A 22929-nucleotide genomic window follows, 5' to 3' on the forward strand; every position below is an offset into this window, starting at 1 on the left:
GACAAGACTGTCAGAAAGACTCCCTGGCATCACCAGAAACTATTGGCCATCTACTAGCCCCTGCCAGGGGCTGCTCTGTAGGGGACAAGGTGGCGGGTCCACCATCCCCACCCATACATTTCTCACCCCACCCCCTATCTTGTCTAATAACGAGACCTTAGCGCTGAACAAACAGCTTCCAGAATAGCCTCTGCAACTCCGAGACAGGGATTAGTTCTCAACAGAACACAGAGCCGCTTTGAAACTGGAGTGACGGTTTGCACCAGGGACTGGGGCTAAACCTCTCACACCTGTGGGGCCAGCTGAGCTGTCCTGACCTCGGGGTCTGCTGTTGACAAGTTCTACGGTGAGGAGAGACTTTCTCCTCCACAGAGTCTATTCCCTTCCCACACTAAGGTTCAGACATTTCCGTCAGTCCCGAAACTTGAAGAGCGGGCAGACAGCCCACACCCAAGAAAAGCAAGTACTGAGTGAACCCCCGTGTCATCACCAGCTTTACAGGCAACTCCTGGGGTCGGCCCGCTTATGTGGACCCTGGTACAGCATCTCAGATCCCATGGTTCCGCAGCAAGGAGGTTATATGAGCAACTTGAGATCCTAGAGGCAGGCAGTAAAAGTTGGGGTGGGATTTAAGACCCTGTCCTTCCTGCTGCTCCAGGATGAGCGGTGAGGCGGTGTGAGCGGTAGGAATGGATGCAACCCCCAGACACCCCTTCATGGGTGACGGCTGCCCACCATCATCCCACATCTTTTGGGGGAACAGTGACGCCAGCCCACTCTCCCGCCTCATAGGCCATGATGGCCTGGTGAGGGGCAGGGGTGTGTGTAAATCCATGCTCCCCCAACATCCTTTCCAAGGGGAAGAACATCTGACTTCTGCCTGGCCCACTGGAAAACCAAAGCCTGAAGATCAATCGAAACCCATCAGGAAGAGGGTTTGAACCTGGCCTTGAACCTGGGAGGCTGTGACACTGAGCAGTTGCAGCCACCTTACCACCAGCAGAAGAGTGCCTCCCTAGACATGGAACCAACCCCAGGTGGGCTGAGCTGAGAAACAGATTTGGCGATGTCATCTGAGCCCTGGATCAAGCCAGGCCTGAAGCCATCCCTCTGTACTTTTCATCTACAGCAACCAATTCATTCCCTTCTTTGCCTAAGCCATTTTCTGAATTGAGGTATAATTTACATATAATAAATACACATATTTTAAGTATATAGTTCAATGAGTTTGAACAAACATATAAACCTGCGTAACCATCATTCCTATCAAAATACAGAACACAGAACATTTCCATCATCCCCAGGCAACCAATACTCTGATTTCTATCACCACATATTTTTGTCTGCTTTTGAACTATGTAAATGTAATCAGATAGGATGTAGACTTTTGTGTCTGGTTTATTTTGCTCAATACCATGTTTTGAGATTCATCCATGCTGTTTCATTTACCAGTAGTTTGTTCCTTTTTTTTTTAGACAGAGTTTTGCTCTTGTTGCCCAGGCTGGAGCACAGTGGCGTGATCTCGGCTCACTGCAAACTCCGCCTCCCCGGGCTCAAGCAATTCTCCTGCCTCAGCCTCCTGAGTAGCTAGAATCGCAGGCACCCGCCACCACACCCAGCTAATTTGTGTGTTCCTTTTTTATTGTGGGATAGAATTCTATTGCAGGAACGTACTAGAGTGTGTTTATCTGCCAAAGCTATTTTGGATTAAATTTTCTAAAACCTGCAACTAAAAAAGTACTAACTCAAATAAGTTTACCTACAGTGAAAACTCTTTTCTTTCCTTTGAGACAGAGTCTCACTCTGTCACCCAAGCTGGAGTGCAGTGGCATGATCTCAACACACTGCAACCTCCACCTCCTGGACTCAAGCGATTCTCCTGTCTCAGCCTCCTGAGTAGCTGGGATTACAGGTGCGCACCAGCATGCCCGGCTAATTTTTGTATTTTTAGTAGATACAGGGTTTTGCCATGTTGGCCAGGCTGGTCTCAAACTCCTAGACTTAAGTGATCTGCCCACCTCGCCCTCCCAAAGTGCTGGGACTACAGGTGTGAGCCACCGCACTGGCCTAGAGTGAAAACTCTCTTTACAGGTCACTTACATGCCCTTAATGTACAGTCAGATTGTTCACCTGTAAAACAAGTATTTAAGAGCAGCACCTAGACAAAGCCCACAGGCAGGAAGACTGTACTTCCAGGGATCATTTCTACAGTTCGTTACTAGAGAAGTTTCTCTGAACGTGTACAGCAACCGTTTATATTAGTGTGGCACACACCTATCTGAAAGCTTTGAGTGCAGAAATGCGGATTCACCTTGCTTGTAACTACTGTTCTTGAGCTCATAAAACACCTAAATAATGTGGTGTAACAACTAAATGTGTACACAGAGAAAAGTCTCAGAATGTTATCCTAGGTGAAATCTGTTCAGTGAACAAACAGATCACAGCTACAGTGACATTTCTGTCACTGTTACAAGTTTCTCACAAAGTGAGAAAGTGGCTGTCTAAAATCAGAAAAAGGCCTGGCGTGGCAGCTCACGTGTATAATCATGGCACTTTGGGAGGCTGAGGTGGGCGGATCACTTTAGGTCAGTAGTTTGAGACCAGAATGGCCAACATGGTGCAACCCCGTCTCAAGCAAAAAATACAAAACTTAGCCAGGCGTGGTGGTGTGTGTCTATAGTCCCAGCTACTCGGGAGGCAGAGGTTGCAGTGAGCCAAGAACTCGCCACCGCCCTCCTGCCTGGGTGACAGAGTGAAACCCTATCTCAAAAAAAAAAAAAAGAAAGTCAGAAAGAGAGCCCTTACCAAAAACTGACCGTGCTGGCACCTTGATCTTGGATTTCTAGCCTCTAGAACTGTGAAAAATAAATTTATGTTAAGTTAAAAAAATAAATAAATAAAACTGGAGGCAGGAACTTAATTAGGAAGAAAGGAAAGGGTGGTGAAGCTACTCCTGGAACAGGGCAGTTTTTCTTCCCCTATGGGGGCCCTGCTCCATTCTGGGCAGTGCCTGGCGCCTGCTTCCCCTCCACTACAGGCAACAGTATGGGCCCTTCTTCTGCACAGCCAAAGATAAAGCTCACACATGCAGAGGTGTTTCCAGCAAATTTAGGGCAATGTGCAAGCTTGGGATCTAAAGGTTCAGGTGTAAAACTAAGTGAGAGATGACACGGTAGGGCTGGGCCAGCTCCCAGCCAGAGAGACCTTCCCACGGGATACAGGAAGGCAGGTGTTTTTAGCTGCTTCTCCAGCAAAGATTATTTTGTCTGCCTTTCTCACTCCTTCCTGGTTACGCAATCTCTCACTCAACCACCAAACTCTGGCAAACAGAATTGCTTGTTTATAAGTCAGCCAGAGCAATCAATGAGAAAGCACAGAAAATAGCATGCAGTACCCTGCAATACACACATACATCTAATTTAACTTTTCACCACACTGGAGATTCAGGGCAGGCTGGGTGGAAAGAATCTAGCTTGTCCATATCCATAAAAATAAAAACATGAATTCAGTACTTGTCAACAGCCCCCTTGCCCTTCCAGGATCTCTGCCAGGTGTCAGGGCTGGAGGTTAGGGCCCAGCCGCCTCCACCGGGAATCCCAATCCATTCACACGGGGGTGGAGGGGGGCTCAATATGAATCAACACAGCCAAAATCTTTAGTTACGCGCTCCCTTCAGTCTGTTCCAGAAATCTCTATAAACCCCTACTGTGTGCCAATCACAGTTATTTTTCAATATGCTGAATAACTTTTTTTTTGAGATGAAGTCTTGCTCTGTCGCCCAGGCTGGAGTGCAGTGGTGTGATCTCGGCTCACTGCAACCTCCACCTCCCGGGTTCAAGCGATTCTCCTGTTTCAGCCTCCTGAGTAGCTGGGATTACAGGAATGTGCCAACACACCTGGCTAATTTTTGTAGGTTTTTTTTTAGTAGAGACAAGGTTTCACCATGTTGGCCAGGCTGCTCTCGAACTCCTGGCCTCAAGTGATCCACCCACCTCAGCCTCCCAAAGTGTTAGGATTACAGGTGTGAGCCACTGCGCCCAGCCTTGAATAACTAAGCTTTTACTGTACCTCCCACCACATCAAATCGTGAACATTTCCATGAATCAACTGTATTTCCAGACCAATGATCTGCTTATTTCAACTGGTAGGACACACTCAACAATAATTTTAACAGTTTTTTTTTTTTTTTTTTTTTTGAGATGGAGTCTCGCTCTGTTGCCCAGGCTGGAGTGCAGTGGTGCGATCTTGGCTCACTACAACCTCTGCCTCCTAGGTTCAATCGATTCTCCTGCCTCAGCCTCCAGAGTAGCTGGGATTACAGGCGTGCGCCACCATGCCTGGCTAATTTTTGTATTTTTAGTAGAGATGGGGTTTCACCATGTTGGTCAGGCTAGTCTTGAACTCCTGACCTCGTGATCCACCTGCCTTGGCCTCCAAAGTGCTGGGATTACAGGTGTGAGCCACCGCGCCCAGCCTCTTGTTTTTGAGACAGGATCTCTCCCTCTTGCCCAGGCTGGAGTGCAGTGGCACGATCTCCATTCACTGCAGCCTCAACATCCCGGGGCTCAAGCAATCCTCCCACCTCAGCCTCCCAAGAAGCTGGGACTACAGGTCCACACCACCACACCTGGCTAATTTTATTGTATTTTTTGTAGAGACAGAGTTTTGTCGATGCAGCCCAGGCTGGTCTTGAACTCCTGAGCTCATGTGATCTGCCCACCCTGGCCTCCTAAAGTGCTGGGTTTACAGGTGTGAGCCCCTACATCCAGCCTTGTTTTTTACCACCTGCCCTTTTTTCTTCTTTGTTTTTTTTTTTTTTGAGACAGAATCTTGCTCTGTCACCCAGCAGGCTGGAGTGCAGTGGCACAATCTCAGCTGACTGCAACCCCCACCTCCGAGGTTCAAGCGATTCTCCTGCCTCAGCCTCCTGAGTAGCTGGGATTACAGGCATGCAGCATCATGCCCGACTAATTTTGCATTTTTAGTAGAAACAGGGTTTCACCATGTTGTCCAGGCTGGTCTCGAACTCCTGACCTCAAATGATCCTCCTGCCTCGGACTCCCAAAGTGCTGGGATCACAGGCGTGAGCCACTGTGCTGGTCCCCTTTTCTCTTGTTACAATCAAATGGAAACCTGGCCATAGGGAACTCCGAGGGTCTGAATGGGCAGCCCTAAGGGACTCACATCATTCACCGTGGTGTCTCCATCCCTGGTGCTCCAAGTGGGGAACCTTGTCCTCACTTGGCACCCATTACTGCTGCTCTGCCAGATACCCAGCCTCTGGCTGAGCGGTACCTGCAGTTCGCCTGTGTCCTATGGCTACCTCCAATGCAGCCTTTGTGTCACGGGACGCTGGTACCTGAGCCAAAGGAGGAAGTGTTGTTCAGGCTAAAGCCAATGCCCAGTAGCATCAGGTGGTGTCGTGGCAACCATCCAAATGGCCCCAGGAAACAAGGGACATTTACAGTGTTACAGGTCATCACGTTGTCTCTCCTCTGAGTCACCCTGAAAATTCTGTTTCTGCCAGGGGACACCTCCCAGCCAGGATCCCACAGTTGAAGACTGCTGGTCAGGCAGGCCCTCAGGACTGATGGCGGATACCATGCAGCTGGGCAGACCCTCTCCAAGGCTACAGTCAGCCTGGATCCAGCCTGGCCTTCAAGATCTGGCTTAGGGCTGGGTGCAGTGGTTCACACCTGTAATAGCCCACCACTGAGATGCGAGGATTGCTTGAGGCCAGGAGTTGAAGACCAGCCTAGGCAACACAGTAAGACCCCATCTCTACAAAAAATAAAAATAAAAATCAGCCAGGTGTGGCAATTTTTAATCATGCCTCTAGTCCCAGCTACTTGGGAGGCTGAGGCAGGAGGATCACTTGAGCCCAGGAGGTCAAGGCTACAGTGAGCTACGACGGTGGCACTGCACTCCAGCCTGGGTGACAGAGCCAGATTCTGTCATCTTTAAAAAAGAAAAAAACTGTTTTAGACCATAATGGGGAATCAGGAGTGGGGTCAGCATCACCAACCTTTACTCTCCTCTGCCTCCCTCCCTCTCCACCTAGGAATTGACTCAAGGCTCCAAGGGGATGGATCTAAACAGCCGAGGGGTAGTATCAGTACCAATAGAGCTGGAGCTGCTGATCCCACATGACCCACGCTGTGCCTGGTGGACTCAGCCCATCAGAAGGCTTCCTCATCCACACGTGTGCTCATAAAAGATGCACACAAGTGTCTAACATGAAATTAGCCCTCACTAAGACGAATGCTGCTCATTCATCAAAGAGTAGATCCCTGCTCCTTGCAGAGAGAAGACTGCAAAGAGCTTCTAGGTTAAAAAAAAAAAAACAACAACAACAAACAAAAATTCTCCCTCCTTCTCTGCCGGAGCCTCCAGGAAGCCCAGAGTCAACAAGGACCATAAACCAGGACACAATGAACCCGGAGGCCCTGTCCAGGCTGGAGGTTTCTGTGAACAAGAAACAACTTCTCCTACAGCTCTTGAGTAAAAACAATGGAGCTAAATTCATTTCGGGGCATTAGCATTCCCAAAGGATGAAGAGGCAGAGATAAGAAGTGACAATGCCTCACTGTGTACTCACTCTCCTCTTCCACATAGTACCAAGACCTTTCATTTCGGGCCTTTCAACGGCCCTGGGGAAAGGCTTTCTCTAGTTTGTTTCCAGTTGCTTTTCTTTTTCTTTTCTTTTCTTTTTTTTTTTTTTTTTTTTTTTTTGAGACAGTTTTTTGCTCTTGTTGCCCTGACTGGAGTGCAATGGCGTGATCTCAGCTCACTGCAACCTCTGCCTCTCAGGTTCAAGCCATTCTCCTGCCTCAGCCTCCCGAGTAGCTGGGATTACAGGCATGCACCACCACACCCAGCTAATTTTGTATTTTTAGTAGAGACGGGGTTTCTCCATGTTGGTCAGGCTGGTCTCGAACTCCCAACCTCAGGTGATCCACCCACCTCAGCTTCCCAAAGTGCTGGGATTACAAGCATGAGCCACCACCCCCGGCCTTCCAGCTGCTTTTCTTCATGGCCAACAACAGATTTTCCTGTGAGTTTTAGTACTATGGGGTGCAGGGGCAGTTGCAGAAAAGGAATCTCTATCAGGATGAAGCATTCTAGAAAATTACATTACTCTGCATTTAACTACAGGCCAGAGAACAATAATTCTTCCAAGATTTTCAGTAGGAAGAGCATAAAAATCCGGGGAAAAGAAGTTGCATTTCCACTTCTTGAGAAATAATTTATAGTAATATAAGTTGAGAAAGTAATTTATAGTAATCTTATAGAGCTGTGCCTCTGTTTAAACACAGTAACATAATGAGAAAGAAAAAATATAGTGAGAAGCCAGGGAAAGCTGGGTGCAGTGGCTCATGCCTGTAATCCGAGCACTGTGGAAGGCTGAGGCTTGGGCCCAAAGAGTTCGAGACCAGGCTGGGCATAGTGGCTCATGCCTGTAATCCCAGCACTTTGGGAGGCCGAGGCGGGCAGATCACAAGGTCAGGAGATTGAGACCATCCTGGCTAACACGGTGAAACCCCGTCTCTACTAAAAATACAAAAAAAAAAAAAAAAAAAAATTAGCCAGACGTGGTGGCGGGCACCTGTAGTCCCAGCTACTCGGGAGGCTGAGGTAGGAGAATGGCGTGGACCCGGGAGGCGGAGCTTGCAGTGAGCCGAGATGGTGCCACTGCACTCCAGCCTGGGCAACAGAGCCAGACTCTGTCTCAAAAATAAAAGAGTTCGAGGCCAGCCCGGGCAACACAGTGAGACCCTGTCTCTACAAAAAATCTAAGAATTAGCCAGGCTTTGTGGCTTATGCCTGTTGTCTCAGCTACTCAGGAGGCTGAGACAGGAGGATCACTGGAGCCAGGGAGGTTGAGGCTGCAGTGAGCTATGATCATGCCACTGCACTCCAGCCTGGATGACACAGCAACACCCTGTCAAAAAAGAAAGAAAAGACAAGAAAAGAAAAGAAAAAAGTGAGAGACATGATTTTATAATAGACCTGAGGCTGGGCATGGTGGCTCACGCCTGTAATCCCAGCACTTTGGGAGGCCAAGGTGGGCAGATCACCTGAGGTCTGGAGTTGAGACCAACATGGAGAAACCCTGTCTCTACTAAAAACACAAAATTAGCCGGGCATGGTGGCACATGCCTGTAATCCCAGCTACTCAGGAGCCTGAGGCACATCACTTGAACCCAGGAGGCGGAGGTTGTGGTGAGCCAAGACCGTGCCACTGCACTTCTGCCTGGGTGACAGAGTGAAACTCTGTCTCAAAAAAAAAAAAAAAAAAAAAAAAAGATAGAAAAAAAAACAGACCTGAAAGGTTTCTTTTTTCAGAGACCTCCCAAGGTGCCAGCCCAGACCAGGAGGTCTGTACTGGGGGTGTCCGTTTCCAACCTGAGGCTAAGTTATGTCTTGAGGCTCTGTACAGCCAAGTCATCCTACCTGATTCCAAAAAGACCAATTAATAAGGGGACTCCAGGGCTCGGCACAGTGGCTCACCCCTGTAATCCAAGCACTTTGGGAGGCCAAGGAGGGCGGATCACCTGAGGTCGGGAGTTTGAGACTAGCCTGATCAACATGGAGAAACCCCATCTCTACTAAAAATACAAAAATTAGCTGGGCGTGGCGATGCATGCCTGTAATCCCAGCTACTGGGGAGGCTGAGGTAGGAGAATCACTTGAACCCGGGAGGTGGAGGTTGTGGTGAGCCAAGATTTGCTATTGCACTCCAGCCTGGGCAACAAGAGGGAAACTCTGTCTCAAAAAAAAAAAAAAAAAAACAACGGGACTCCCTCCATCTCCCACCAGTGACTGTCTTACACATTCAGGATCCACACCCAGCCCACGTAAGGGACTTTTGAGCAATTAGGTGCACAAAACATAGTTGAAGCTCCGATTAAGGCCCGTGGACCACCCCACTTTTTGCTCTCTAAACTAAAGCCAAGAGGCTGATTCCAGGCCAGGCACCATGGCTCACACCTGTAATCCCAGCACTTTGGGAGGCCAAGGCGGGCAAATCACTTGAGGTCAGGAGTTCAGGACCAGCCTGGACAACATAGTGAAACACCATCTCTACTAAAAATACAAAAATTAGCTGGGCATGGTGGCGGGTGCCTATAATCCCAGCTACTTGGGAGGCTGAGGCAGGAGTATTGCTTGAACCCTGGAGGTGGAGGATGCAGTGAGCCGAGAGTGCACCACTGCACTCCAGCCTGGGCAACAGAGCGAGACTCCGTTTCAGAAACAAAAAAAGCCAAAAGGCTGATTCCTTTTCAAGCATGGCTGGAGCCATCCCAACAAAGCACCAATTCCCAGCACTGCTCAGCACTCCAGGAAACGAGACCTGCTGGGAACTGCTGCCAAAGAAACCATATCGAGTCAGGGTCCGGAATACCCCAGAACCTGACGAGGGGTCAGGCACTGAGCTGTCGTTCCATAAATCCTTTTCGGATGAATGGAGCATAATGTCATTTTAAAGAAAAGGGGAGGGAAGGCATGACACAGAGAACAGGATGAAAGAGAAGCCTGACTTCAGTGGAAATTCATTTGATCCTTAAGTGTGTACAAAATCCCAATAGTCGCCAGGCACGGTGGCTCATGCCTGTAATCTCAGCACTTTGGGAGGCCGAGGCAGGCAGATCATGCAGTTAAGAGGTTGAGACCATCCTGGACAACATGGTGAAACCCCAACTCTACTAAAAATACAAAAATTAGCTGGGCGTGGTGGCACACGCCTGTGATCCCAGCTACTCGGGAAGCTGAGGCAGGAGAATCACTTGAACCCGGGAGGCGGAGGTTGCAGTGAGCTGAGATGGCGCCATTCCATTCCAGCCTGGCGACAGAGCGAGACTCTGTCTCAACAACAACAAAGAAATCCCAATAGTCAAAATACAGGTCCAGGTACAGGGACTCACACCTATAATCCCAGCACTTTGGGAGGCCAAGGTGGGTGGATCACTTGAGGTCAGGAGTTCAAGACCAGCCTGACCAACATGGTGAAACCCTGTCTACTAAAAAATACAATTAGCCAGGCATGGTGGCGCACGCACATCTGTAGTCTCAGCCACTCAGGTGGCTGAGGCATGAGAATCGCTTGAACCCAGGAGGTGGGGGTTGCAGGGAGCTGAGATTGTGCCACTGCACTCCAGCCCGGGGAACAGAGCAAGACTCTGTCTCAAAAAAAAAAAAAAAAAAAAAAAAAAAATACAAGATGGGAAGCCTCATGGGTTCTCACTCACTGCCCCCGGCTGGCTCAGCCACCCAATCAATGCAGCAGCTGTTGGCAATCTTCACTCCCTCCTCGACTCCTGGGACCCATCTCCAGCTCACCTTCTCCCTGAATCTCCAGCCATTCCCCACCCAACTTCTTCACTTTTTTTTCTTTTATCTTTTTTTTTTTTTGAAACGGAGTCTTGCTCTGCTGCTCAGGCTAGAGTGCAGTGGCGCAATCTCGGCTCACTGCAACCTCCAGCTCACGGGTTCAGGCGATTCTCCTGCCTCAGCCTCCCGAATAGCTGGGATCACAGGTGCCCGCCACCACGCCTTGCTAATTTTTTGTATTTTTAGTAGAGACAGGGTTTCACCGTGTTGGCCAGGCTGCTCTCAAACTTCTGACCTCAGGTGATCCGCCCACCTTGGCCTCCCAAAGTGCTGGGATTACAGTGTGAGCCACTGTGCCCTGCCACACCTTTGTCTTTAACCAGCTCCGGACTTCCACATTCTAAAACAAAGCTGCCTTCTCTCTTCTCAGCTCCCCTCTTTCTCCAGCAATATCTTCTCTACCCTTCTCCCCCTGTACCCTGTCACACTGACTTTTGTCCCCAATTCTCCAACCATGCATTTCCTAATGACTCCTTAAGGACTAAATCCAGGACCTTCCAGCATTCTTCTGACTTGTCAAGCCTCGCTCCACTAACAAGACTGACCTCTCAGCTTCCTAGGCCTGGCCACCCTTCTGGCTTTCCTCCCACCTCTCTACCCACCTCTTAAGCGGAGGATCCTTTCTAGCCCAGATCCTTTCACTCAGTACCCCAACTGCCTCCCAATTGGTGCCACCCAAAACTGTATCTCCAGCCAGGGCGCCTGCATGGCTGCTGGGCCCATGGAGTGGGCTCTCTGCTGGAACCGCCACATGGATATCCCATGAGGGCCATCAAGTCTACACACTAGCCTCCGCGTTCACCCACATTCATTCATGGATCTCGAGGAGGCGCATGACCAGACGCCTCAGGCAGGCATTGTGACTTTTTTTTTGAGACAGGGTCTCATTCTGCTGTCCAGGTTGGAATGCAGTGGCGTGATCTCAGCTCACTGCAGCCTCCACCTCCCAGGCTCAGCGATCCTCCTGCCTCAGCCTCCTGAGTAGGTGGGACCACAGCTGGGTGCCACCACACCTGGCTAATAGGCAGTCATTTTGGATTCTCATTGGCAGCTCTTTCCCTGCCATAACCTGTCACATCAGTTCTTTCCCTCTCTGCCAGATATTGCCTTTTCTCCAGCTCTATCATTCCAACCTCCTCATCACTGGAATCCCTGCCTTCTGTGTGGACCCCTGGTCTGAGCTAAGGGTGCAAGCTGGTGGAAAGAATGGGTGATTGAGGCTGTGTTTACACGGCCGTTTTTTTGTTTTGTTTTGTTTTTTTGTGAGACAGGGTCTCACTCTGTCATCCAGGCTGGAGTGCAGTGACATGATAACAGCTCACTGCAGCCTCAACCTCGTGGGCTCCGGATATCCTCCCACCTAGGCATCCTGAGTATATGGGATTACAGGAACACAACACTATGCCAGGCTGATCTCTAAACTTCTTATAGAGATAGGGTCTTGCTATATTGCCCAGGGTGGGCTTGAATTCCTGACCTCAAGCAATCCTCCCACCTTGGCCTCCCAAAATGCTGAGATTACAGGTGTGAGGCACTGCACCCCACTCACGGCACTGTCACTGACTGCATCATCAGTAGTCCATAACAGAGAAGGAAGGGCAAAGATGATAGGCATTACAAGGGGCTAAATCCTCCCAATGCCTCCCTGCCTGGCTCCACCATAGCTTCTTTCCCATCCGCCACCCATTCACCATTCACGTGTCAAAGTGGTCTTTTTCTTACACAAATCTCACAGGCCTGGTCCTGCTTTAAATACTTTGATGGATTCCACAGTTGCCAGGTCAAGCAAGATGCATGACCCTGAACTGCCTGGCTCCCACTAACACCTCCACACCCTGGGGGGGCCTACAAAGCACTCACAAGTCCACAGCTCTGTCCAAGCTGTTCCCTCTTCCTGAAGGGCTCTTTCTCTCCTTTCACCTGGACAGCACCTGCCTTTCTTTTTTTTTTTGAGACGGAGTCTCGCTCTGTCACCCAGGCTGGAGTGCAGTGGCGCAATCTTGGCTCACTGCAAGCTCTGCCATTCTCCTGCCTCAGCCTCCCAAGTAGCTGGGACTACAGGCGCCCGCCACCACGCCCGGCTAATTTTTTGCATTTTTAGTAGAGACGGGGTTTCACCGTGTTAGCCAGGAAGGTCTCGATCTCCTGACCTCGTGATCCACTAGCCTCGGCCTCCCAAAGTGCTGGGATCTTTTTTTTTTTTTTTTTTGGGTTGCAGGGGTACGGAGTCTCGCTCTGTTGCCCAGGCCGGAGTGCAGTGGCGCGATCTCAGCTCACTGCAACCTCCACCTCCCGGGTTCAAGCAAGTCTCCTGCCTCAAGACTCCCGAGTAGCTGGGATTACAGGCACCTGCCGCTACACCCAGCTAATTTTTATATTTTTAGTAGAGACAGGGTTTCACCATGTAGGCCAGGCTGGTCTCGAACTCCTGACCTCAAGTGATCCACCTGCCTCAGCATCTCAAAATACTGGGATTACAGGCGTGAACCACCACGCCTGGTCAGCACCTGCCTTTCATTCAGCCATTTGGTTTTGTTTTGTTTTCATTTTTATTTTTAAAATTTTTTATAGAGCCAAGGTCTTGCTATGTTGCCCAGGCTGGTCTGGAACTCCTGGCTTCAAGAGATCTGCCTGCCTCGGCCTCCCAAACTATTGGGATTACAGGTATGAGCCACCACACCCGGCCCTCATTTGCTTTAAAAGGTCAAACTGGTTCAGATCATAGATCAGGAAAGATTCAGCGTCAACACCTTTTATTTTCCTAGGACAAATAGACTCTTTGAACTGGTATGACTTAACATGGAGTAGCACAACAATTGTTACAAGGTCTCGTTTTCAAAATTGATGCTTTTAATTGTAAAGCAATGATCCTCTTATTTTGCACCCCTGATTCTCTCATCCAACACCAGAGAAACTGCATCTAAAAAACACCCCACTTTAGGAGGCCGAGGTGGGTAGATCACCTGAGGTCAGGAATTCAAGACCAGCCTGGCCAACATGGCGAAACCTTGCCTCTACTAAAAATATAAAAGTTAGCCAGGCGTGGTGATATGCACCTGTAGTTTCAGCTACTGGGAAGGCTGAGGCAGGAGAATCACTTCATTCTGGTAGATGGAGGTTGCAGTGAGCGAGATGGTGCCACTGCACTCCAGCCTGGGCGACAGAGCGAGACTCCATCTCAGGGGAAAAAAAAAAAAACACCTGTAGCCGGGCGCAGTGGCTCATGTCTATAATCCCAGCACTTTGGAAGGCCGTGACAGGTGGATCACTTAAGGTCAGGAGTTCAAGACTAGCCTGGCCAACATGGTGAAACCCCGTTTCTACTAAAAATACAAAAAATTGGCCAGGCATGGTGGCAGGCGCCTGTAATCCCAGCTACTTGGGAGGCTGAGGGAGAACTGCTTGAACCCGGGAGGCAGAGGTTGCAGTGAGCCGAGATCACACCACTGCACTCCAGCCTGAGCGACAGAGTGAGTGAGACTCTGTTTCATCATCATCATCATCATCAATAAATAAATGAAAAACACCCAACTGTGCGCCTTTCCTAGCTCTCTTGCCATCCACTCTTTCCCAGTGCGGAGCAAGAAGTTCTCCCCTGGGCTCACAGACATGGAGGGCTCCCACAGGAAAACGTGTTCTGGGAGGCTTGGGACCACCCCTCACAGGTGTGCTCCTCTCACTGCCATTTTCCCCCAGGTGCTGCTGGAGTTCCAGAGCTACACCTGCTCAGAGAACAATCTGGGGAGGAAATGTCCCAGAAAGAGGCAGCAACTTGCGGGAGGCCACACAGCAATTTTGTGGGAGTGGCAGTCAGGCCCCAGGGCCCGAGGACAGACATAGGAATTCCCAGGCCAGGCCTCCTCCTGCAATTCCATGGCCTGTGATCCTCTGTCCCAAACGCCACACATAATTAGAAGTTATAATCCTGTAATTCCATGATGACATCTTTGAACTTAAATATACCTCAAAACTACTTTTTTTTTTTTAATGCTAAAAGCAACTTCACAAAAAAGAACTTTTCCCACTCTGCCCCACACTGTCTTGCTCAGGGCTCCTCACCAGTGAGTAAAGCCCAGTCTCTCTGTGTCACCTGGGAGAAGGAGGAAGATGCCAAGACCATTTAGGAACTGGATCCTAAGGCTTTGAACAATTAAGAATTGATTCGTTTATGGGAAAGTTTTACTTCCCTATTTATAATTATGCACTGTCGTATCTATTATAAAAACGAAAATCAACAACAATCTCTCCACCCTCTCAGTGATCCCTGGCCAAGGGCCAAAAGCTATTTTTAGACTTGCTCGGGACCTAGAGAGAGGAAGGCGTGGAAGGTATCACCATGACTCCGGGCTCCAAAGCATCTTTGTAGCCCAGGCCCTGACGCCTGCGGGTATCCCAGGGCCCCTGCTCCGCAGGCTGGGGTCGCTTTTGAGGGACTGAGCTCCCTGACTGTTATCTTCTGGGCAGAAGTCCGCAGTGTGAGCCCAAGAGCTCCTGGACATGCCAAGAGCCCGCGAGGCCTGCACCCGCCGCCCGCCGCCCGCCGCCCGCCGCCAGCCCCCGCCAAGTCTCCCAGACAACAAGACAAATCCGCTTTGGCACACAGTGAGACGCACAAGACCGTGGGCCTCACCTGCGGTGCTCACGGCCTCCTGGACGACCCGGAGCCGAGGAGGGGGCAACGCCAGAGGCTCCCTTCCACCAGCAGCTCTCCCCTGCTCCCTGAAAAGTCCCACAGGCGGACGTTGGAAGCATTTTGGAGGCAAAAAGAGACCGCCGGCCGGGCGCAGTGGCTCACGCCTGTAATCCCAGCACTTTGGGAGACCGGGGCGGGAGGATCCCTTGAGCCCAAGAGTTCGCGACCAGTCTTGGGCAACAGAGCGATACCGCAGTTCTACAAAAAATTAGCGTGGCAAGGTGGCGCGCCCGCAGTCCCAGTTACTCGGGAGGCTGGGGCGGGAGGATCGCTGGAGCCCAGGAAGTCGAGGCTGCAGTGAGCTATAATCGCGCCACTGCACTCTAGCCTGGGCGACAGAGCGCCTAAAATAAATATGAGACCGCCAACCCGCCTGGGATGGTCTGTCTCCACCCGCGCTCCCACCAAGCGCTCCTGCAACGCGCCCAGAGGCCAAGGGCGCCAGCGCAGCCAGGAACGGGTCCTTTCCCCAGGCACCAGGGATCGCGAGCGAGGGGTGGCGGGGGGTGGGAGGGGGGAGACCCAAGCACCCCTCCAGGTCCTCCGCCCGCACCTGCGCGGGGCGGCCACATGCGCCTCCCCTACTCCCCGCCCAGCCCCGGATGCCACCTGCCCGGGACGCCGGGGACATCGCCGCCCCCCCTCCTCCCCGCCGGCCTCCGTCCGGCCAGCGCCGGCCAGTGCGCCCCCTCCCCCTCCCGGCCTGGTGGACCCCGACTGCGCGTTCCCACGGCCCCTGCAGGGCCTGGAGGAAAGGAGGTCTGGAGCCCGCAGGTCCCCGCCCGCCCGAAGCCGCCCACCTTCCGAAAGTAGCCGTCGTTCTCTTTCTCCAGCGGCTGGGGGGCCGCGGGCAACAGCGCGTCGGTCATGCTAGCGGCGCGGGCGCGGAGGGCGGAGGGCGGACTGAGGCGCGGCGGCTGAGGCTGGCCGGAGAGGACATGCGGCCCCGCCCCTGGCCCCGCCCTTCCCCGCCCCTCTCCCCGCCCTTCCCCGCCCCTCCAGTCCCGCCGGGTCCCGCGGCCCTTCTAGCCCCGCCTGGGGCCGAGCACTGGAGCCCTGGAGACGCGCCCCGCCCCGTCGCGGGCCCCGAACCCGCGCCCCTTGCGGCGGTCGTCACCCGGAGACCTGCTCCCTGGGCGCGGCGCCTCGGGGTTGTCTCTGGGCGTCGTGGCTGGCTTAACTTTGCGAGTGCCGCGAGAGCGCAGGGAAGGCACGGGGGTCTCAGGGACCGCAGCGAAGCCCTGGCTGTGGACCTGCGCCCTGCCCTGGAGCCCGGGGAGTCAGTGAAGAGGGTATGGATCCAGGCGCGTCCCTCCTGGGTGAAGCCCGCGCACCGCGGGGGAAGGGGCCAGACTCGACGCCACGTCGAGGGCGCGGCGGGAGCTCTGGGCCCTGGGCCCGGCGGTTTGGAAAAGCTTTTCCCAAGAGGGGAGCCCATGGCCGAGGGAGCGTTGACTGCGCCGCCGAGGGCCTTGCTCGGACTACTCGGGCTTGTTGGCATGGGATCAACTCAGCCGATCCCCCGTCCCCGCTGCAAAGACGAGTGGGATCCGCTGGGCTCGCGGACGGCCCTGAGAGAGGGGACTAGGAGGGGTTTTGTGCCCCAGACACGGCAGATGTCCTTGAGCACAGTTCTTTTTTTTAAGAGATGGGACCTCGCTCTGTCGCCCAGGCTGGAGAGCAGTGTTGCGATCTCGGCTCCTTGCAGCCTCGACCTCCCAGGATCAAGCGGGCCAACGCCCCCGGCTTTTTTTTTTTTTTTTTGAGACGGAGTCTCGCCCTGTCGCCCAGGCTGGAGTGCAATGGCGCGATCTCGGCTCACTGCAACCTCCGCCTGCCGGGTTCAAGCGATTCTCCTGCCTCAGCCTCCCGAGTAGCTGAGACTACAGGCGTCCACCACCACACCCAGCTAATCTTCAGTAGAGACAGTTTCACCTTGCTGGCTAGGCTTGTCTTGAACTCCTGACCTTGTGATCCGCCCACCTCGGCCTGCCTCCCAAAGTGCTGGGATTACATGCGTGAGCCACCGCGCCCGGCTTTTGTTTTGTTTTGTTTTGTTTTTAAATAGATGCGGAGTCTCACCATGATATCAAGGCTGGCCTCGAACTCCCGACCTTAAGTGATCCTCCCTCGTCTCGCTCTGTTGCCCAGGCTGGAGTGCAGTGGCGCGATCTCGGCTTACTGCAAGCTCCGCCCCCCGGGTTCATGCCATTCTCCTGCCTCAGCCTCCCGAGCAGCTGGGACTACAGGCGCCCGCTACCACGCCCGGCTAATTTTTTTGTATTTTTAGTAGAGACGGGGTTTCACAGTGTTTTCCAGGATGATCTCGATCTCCTGACCTCGTGATCCGCCCGCCTCAGCCTCCCAAAGTGCTGGGATTACAGGCGTGAGCCACCGCACCCGGCCATGGAGCACGGTTCTTAACCACCACTACAGACCTCAGTTTTCTATGCTGCAAAATGGGGCTTTTTTATTATTCTTGGATTCTTTTTTTCTCGGGCTGATGGAGGGTAGTAGCACAAAAGTGAGTGTTGGAAAGTAGGGATGAACTTAGTTTAGGAGGGAAAGGGTGACCCACGGGGACAGGGTTTGTATCAGTCTCCCATCAACCTCCTGCTGGCTGCTAGACTCTGTGGGCAGACGCCTGGCAGCACGTGAAGCCGGGACCTTGCCACCTAAGCAGGGATACCCAGCCCGCGGGCCATGCTCCTCCCGGCCGCTGCTTATTGTTACAACTACTTCTCCCCCAGCAAAGGGACAGCCCTCAGCGGTCGCGATAGATGTCACAGGTGGAACAGAATGCAATGTGCTGCAAAACCAGCCCAGCGTTAACATATCTTTCAAAAAAAAAAAAAGTCCAGGCGCGGAGGCTCACGCCTGTAATCCCAGCACTTTGGCAGGCCGAGGCTGGGGCTGAGGCTGAGGCTGAGGCTGAAGCTGGTGGATCACCTGAGGTCAGGAGTTTGAGACCAGCCTGGCCAACATGGTGAAACCCCGTCTCTACTAAAAATACAAAAATTAGCCAGGCGTGGTGGTGGGCACCTGTAATCTCAGCTACTGGGGAGGCTGAGGCAGGAAAATCACTCAAACTCAGGAGGCGGAGGTTGCAGTGAGCCAAACCGAGACCTTGAGACTGCCCACTGCACTCCAGCCTGGGCGACAGAGTGGGACCTTGTTTCAAAACAACAAAAAAAGTTAGTCATTGGAAACATAGTAGAGGTTGCAGCTGTCAGGGACGTTTCTGAAGCCAGTGTCTTCGAGCCTATATGCTTCCCAAACTGCATGTGAAGCTACTGGGTTGGTCCAAAGGTAATTGCAATTACTGGGTGAGTTGTGTCAGTTACAGAAATGTAATCAGGAATTCAGCTCGTAGCCTGAAAGGACAGAACACCCCCATCCAGATTTAATCCTGCAGGTGCTGCCCCAGGACCTCCACCAAAGCCCCTTAGGAGCTAAGTCCTTGAGGATTGAAGAAAAACTCCTCTGGGGGAAAAAAAAGTACATTAAAAAAAAAAGAAGAAGCAGCAAATATCAATCTAATTTCAGCACTCACAGGTCACACTATTACTTGTAAACAGCTACTACTGTTTCAAGGATCAGGAAGTTGTGGCCCACTCTCTTACCTTCGTAATACTAATAAACATATCAATAATAGAGCCTCTACTCTAGCCAGGGAGTTTATAGATACTATGTTTCGTTCTTGAGACCCTTCTGCAAATAAAAGCAATAACCTTCATTTAACATGAGAAGAGCAAGGCTCAGAGCAATGAAGTGGCCACCAGCATTCCCCTTGCTGGCTGAGGTCGTTCCCTACCGCCTTTGGATTTTTGCCATTTTTTTCTGCCAACTTAAAGCTCAAATTGCCTTTACAATTTGTCGCATATAATGCCATTTGTACTACTGTTAACTTGATAATCTTTTTTTTTTTTTTTAAGACAGGGTCTTGTTCTGTCATCCAGGCTGGAGTGCAGTGGTACAATCTTGGCTCACTGCAACCTCTGCTTCCTGGGCTCAGATGATCCTCCCACCTCAGCCTCCCAAGTAGCTGGAACCACAGGCATGCCCCACCACACTTGGCTAATTTTTTTTTATTTTTTGTAGAGAGAGGGTTTCTCCATGTTGCTCAGGCTGGTCTGGAACTCCTGAGTTCAAGTGATCCTCCCACCTCAGCCTCCCAAAGTGCTGGGATTACATGCATGAGCCACCACGCCTGGCCAATAATCTTTTTTTTAAATTACTTTATTTAAACAAATTTAATTACATGTATTTAGTCAGTTTTTGAGACAGTGTCTCGCCCTGTTGCCCAGGCTGGCGTGCATTGGTATGATTATAGCTCACTGCAGCCTCCAATTCCTGGACTTGAAGGATTCTCCTGCCTCAGCCTCCCAAGTAGTTGGGACAACAGGTGTGCACTACTAACTTGGCTAATTTTTAAATTTTTGTAGAGATGGGGTCTCACTATATTTCCCAGGCTGGTCTCAAACTCCTGGGCTTAAGTGATCCTCCTGCTTGGCCTCCTAAAGTGCTGAGATTACAGGCATGAGTCACTGTGCCTGGCCCAAATTTTATTTTAAAAGGCAACTATATCACAACCATAAGGGGAAAACCAGTGATACTTTCCCTGTTAGACAAGAAACATAAAAGTGAATACAATGAAGGGCAAAGTATATTATTAAATCTAGCCAGATATCATTGCCTTTTTGAGTTGTTCCTTTTGTTAAAAAGGAAGAAGAGACCAGGCACAGGCTGGAGTGCCGAGATCACACCACTGCACTCCAGCCTGGGCGACAGGCGTGAGACCCTGTCTCAAATAAATAAATAAATAAATAAATAAAAATAACTAAGCCAGGCATGGTGGCGCATGCCTGTAGTCTCAGTTACTCAGGAGACTGAGGCAGGAGGATTCCTTGAGCCCAGGAGGTGGAGGCTGCAGTGAGCTATGATCGTTGCCACTGCACTCCAGCCTCAGCAACAGACCAAGACTCTGTTTAAAAATAAATAAATAGGCCGGGCATGGTGGCTCACGCCTGTAACCCCAGCACTTTGAGAGGCCGAGGCAGATGGATCATCTGAAGTCAGGGGTATGACACCAGCCTGACCAACATGGTGAAATGCCATCTCTACTAAAAAAACAAAACATTAGCTGGGCCTGATGGCACACGCCTGTGATCCCAGCTACTCAGGAGGCCGAGACAGGAGAATTGCTTTAACCTGGGAGGCGGAGGTTGCAGTGAGCCAACATCGCGACATTGCACTCCAGCCTGGGCAACAAGAGCGAAACTCCATCTCAAGAAAATAATAATAATAAAATAAATAAATAAATAGGCCAGGCATGGTAGCTCACGCCTGTAATCCCAGCACTTTGGGAGGCCGAGGCAGGAGGATCAGGAGGTCAGGAGTTTGAGACCAGCCTAACCAACATGGTGAAACCCCGTCTCTACTAAAAATACAAAAATTAGCCGGGCATGCTGGCATGCGCCTGTAATCCCAGCTATTCAGGAGGCTGAGGCAGGAGAATCGCTTGAACCCGGGAGGCAGAGGTTGCAGTGAGCCCAGATCGCGCCACTGCACTCCAGCCTGGGCAACAGAGAGAGACTGTGTCTCAAATAAGTAAGTAAATAAATAAATAAATAATGTAAAAAATAAAAAGGATGAAGAGTAAGAAAAGGATGCGTGGTGTTAAAGACACACCAGCCCACTCAAAGACTACCTCCTGAGCATCTTCAGAGGAAAACGGGAACCTCTCTGTGTGAGTCCCAGCGGGGCATCTCCTGGCCATGTGAGCCATCTGAGTGTCAGTGCTTGGGGCTACAGCTGCGCAGAACCAGACATCTTTAGACATTCTCATGACTCATTGCACTGGTACCCACAGGTCTGTTCTTTTATCTCTGATCCCACTTTGACCAGGAAATTAGAACTGCCGGTGCTGACCCAACAGGACAGCAGCATCTCACCTCCTATTTGTCAACTCCATTGGTGGTCTGTGCAACAAGAACCACCCATGAGCCCCTGTGCTACTAACAAAAGAGCTGGGTGGGAACTTCTGAGCTATGCAAAAGATTAAAATCTCAACTGCAAACAACTGTTTTGTTAAGTCCCATTTTACCATCTGGTTTAGGTCAACAAGTGGCTGCCTTTCCAGGGACCCAGTTCCTCCAAGTAAAATTCAAGTGTCACGTCCTAAGACCTTCTTGTTGACAAAAGGAACGTTGGTTTTTGAGGGCAGCCTGACATAACATCCTCTCTTGGGGAATCTGATGAAGTTTGCCAAATTAAATGCAGAAATTATAAGATAATCCTTGAATGAATAAAATTCACTGCAAATAGTAAACTCAACTTTGCGATTTTTTTTTTTTTTTTTTTTTTTTTTTTTGAGACACAGTCTCCCTCTGTTGCCTAGGCTGGAGTGCAGTGGCATAATCTCAGCTTACCGCAACCTCTGCCTCCCAGGTTCAAGTGATTCTCCTGCCTCAGCCTCCCTAATAGCTGGGATTACAGGCGCACACCACCACGCCCCGCTAATTTTTTGTATTTTTAGTAGAGATGGGGTTTCAGCATGTTGGCCAGGCTGGTCTTGAACTCCTGATCTCAGGTGATCCACCTGCCTCGGCCTCCCAAAGTGCTAGGATTACATGCGTGAGCCACCGTGCTTGGCCCATTTTGCAATTTTTGTAAAAATAATTCTTAGAAATTATCAGGCCCAGTGGCTCTCACCTGTAATCCCAGCACATTAGGAGGCCAAGGCAAGAGGATCACTTGAGCCCAGGAGTTCAAGACCATCATGGGCAACATACTGAAACATCCATCTCTACAAAAAAATTTAATTAATTAGCCAGGAGTGGCCGGGCGCAGTGGTTCACACCTGTAATCCCAGCACTTTGGGAGGCTGAGGCGGAGGGATCACTTGCAGTCAGAAGTTCGAGACCTGCCTGGCCAACATGGTGAAACTCTGTCTCTACTAAAAATGCAAAAAATTAGCTGGACGTGGTGGTGGGCACCTGTGATCCCAGCTACTCAGGAGGCTGAGGCAAGAGAATCGCTTAAACTCAAGAGATGGAGGTTGCAGTGAGCCAAGATCACGCTACTGCACTCCAGCCTGGGCAATAGAGTGAGATTCCATCAAAAAAAAAAAGCCAGGAGTGGTAGCACATGCCTACAGTTCCAGCTACTCAGGAAGTTGAGGCAGGAGGATTTCTTGAGCACAAGAGTTCAAGACTGCAGTGAGCCAAGATTACACCACCGTACTCCAGCCTGGGCTACAGAGCAAGATCCTGTCTTATAAAGAAAAAAAATTGGCCAGGTGCGATGGCTCACATCTGTAATCCTGGCACTTTGGGAGCCTGAGGTGGGTGGATCACGAGGTCAGGAGATCGAGACCATCCTGGCTAATACAGTGAAACCTCGTCTCTACTAAAAATACAAAAAATTAGCCGGGCGTGGTGGCATGCGCCTGTAGTCCCAGCTACCCGAGATGCTGAGGCAGGAGGATGGCGTGAACCCGGGAGGTGGAGGTTGCAGTGAGCTGAGATGGCGCCACTGCACTCCAGCCTGAGCGACAGAGTGAGACTTCATCTCAAAAACAAACAAACAAACAAACAAACAAAAAAACAGAAAAAAAAAGAAAACAAGAAAGAAAAAAAAATTAAAATTCTCAGAAACTGAAGCCATTTGGTGCCAGGGAGGAACACCAACTAGAGGACCACATCAAGTTCAGCAGGCTCAAAGTCCCCTTAGCCACACCCTTTTGGCCCTCACAGTCTCAGTTTTCTCCACTTTACTACCTATATATACATATATATATATATATTTTTTTTTTCCGAGATGGAGTCTTGCTCTGTCCCCCA

General features: G+C 50.9%; 1 protein-coding gene and 1 pseudogene across 1 annotated transcript in view; one reads left to right on the plus strand and one right to left on the minus strand.

The window, feature by feature from the left end:
• RHPN2 (rhophilin Rho GTPase binding protein 2) overlaps positions 1 to 16019 on the minus strand; it is a 92342-nt gene extending 76323 nt beyond the window's left edge. Inside the window, exon 1 of the mRNA XM_054464679.2 lies at positions 15886 to 16019. Within this exon, the coding sequence (XP_054320654.2) occupies positions 15886 to 15954 (69 nt within the window). The 5' untranslated portion in view covers positions 15955 to 16019. The remainder of the gene's footprint in view (positions 1 to 15885) is intronic.
• Positions 2181 to 2282, plus strand: LOC129021256 (small nucleolar RNA U3; annotated as a pseudogene).
• Positions 16020 to 22929: the final 6910 nt, after the last annotated feature.

Source organism: Pongo pygmaeus, chromosome 20 (genome assembly GCF_028885625.2).
Source record: "Pongo pygmaeus isolate AG05252 chromosome 20, NHGRI_mPonPyg2-v2.0_pri, whole genome shotgun sequence".
Classification (NCBI taxonomy): Eukaryota; Metazoa; Chordata; class Mammalia; order Primates; family Hominidae; genus Pongo; species Pongo pygmaeus.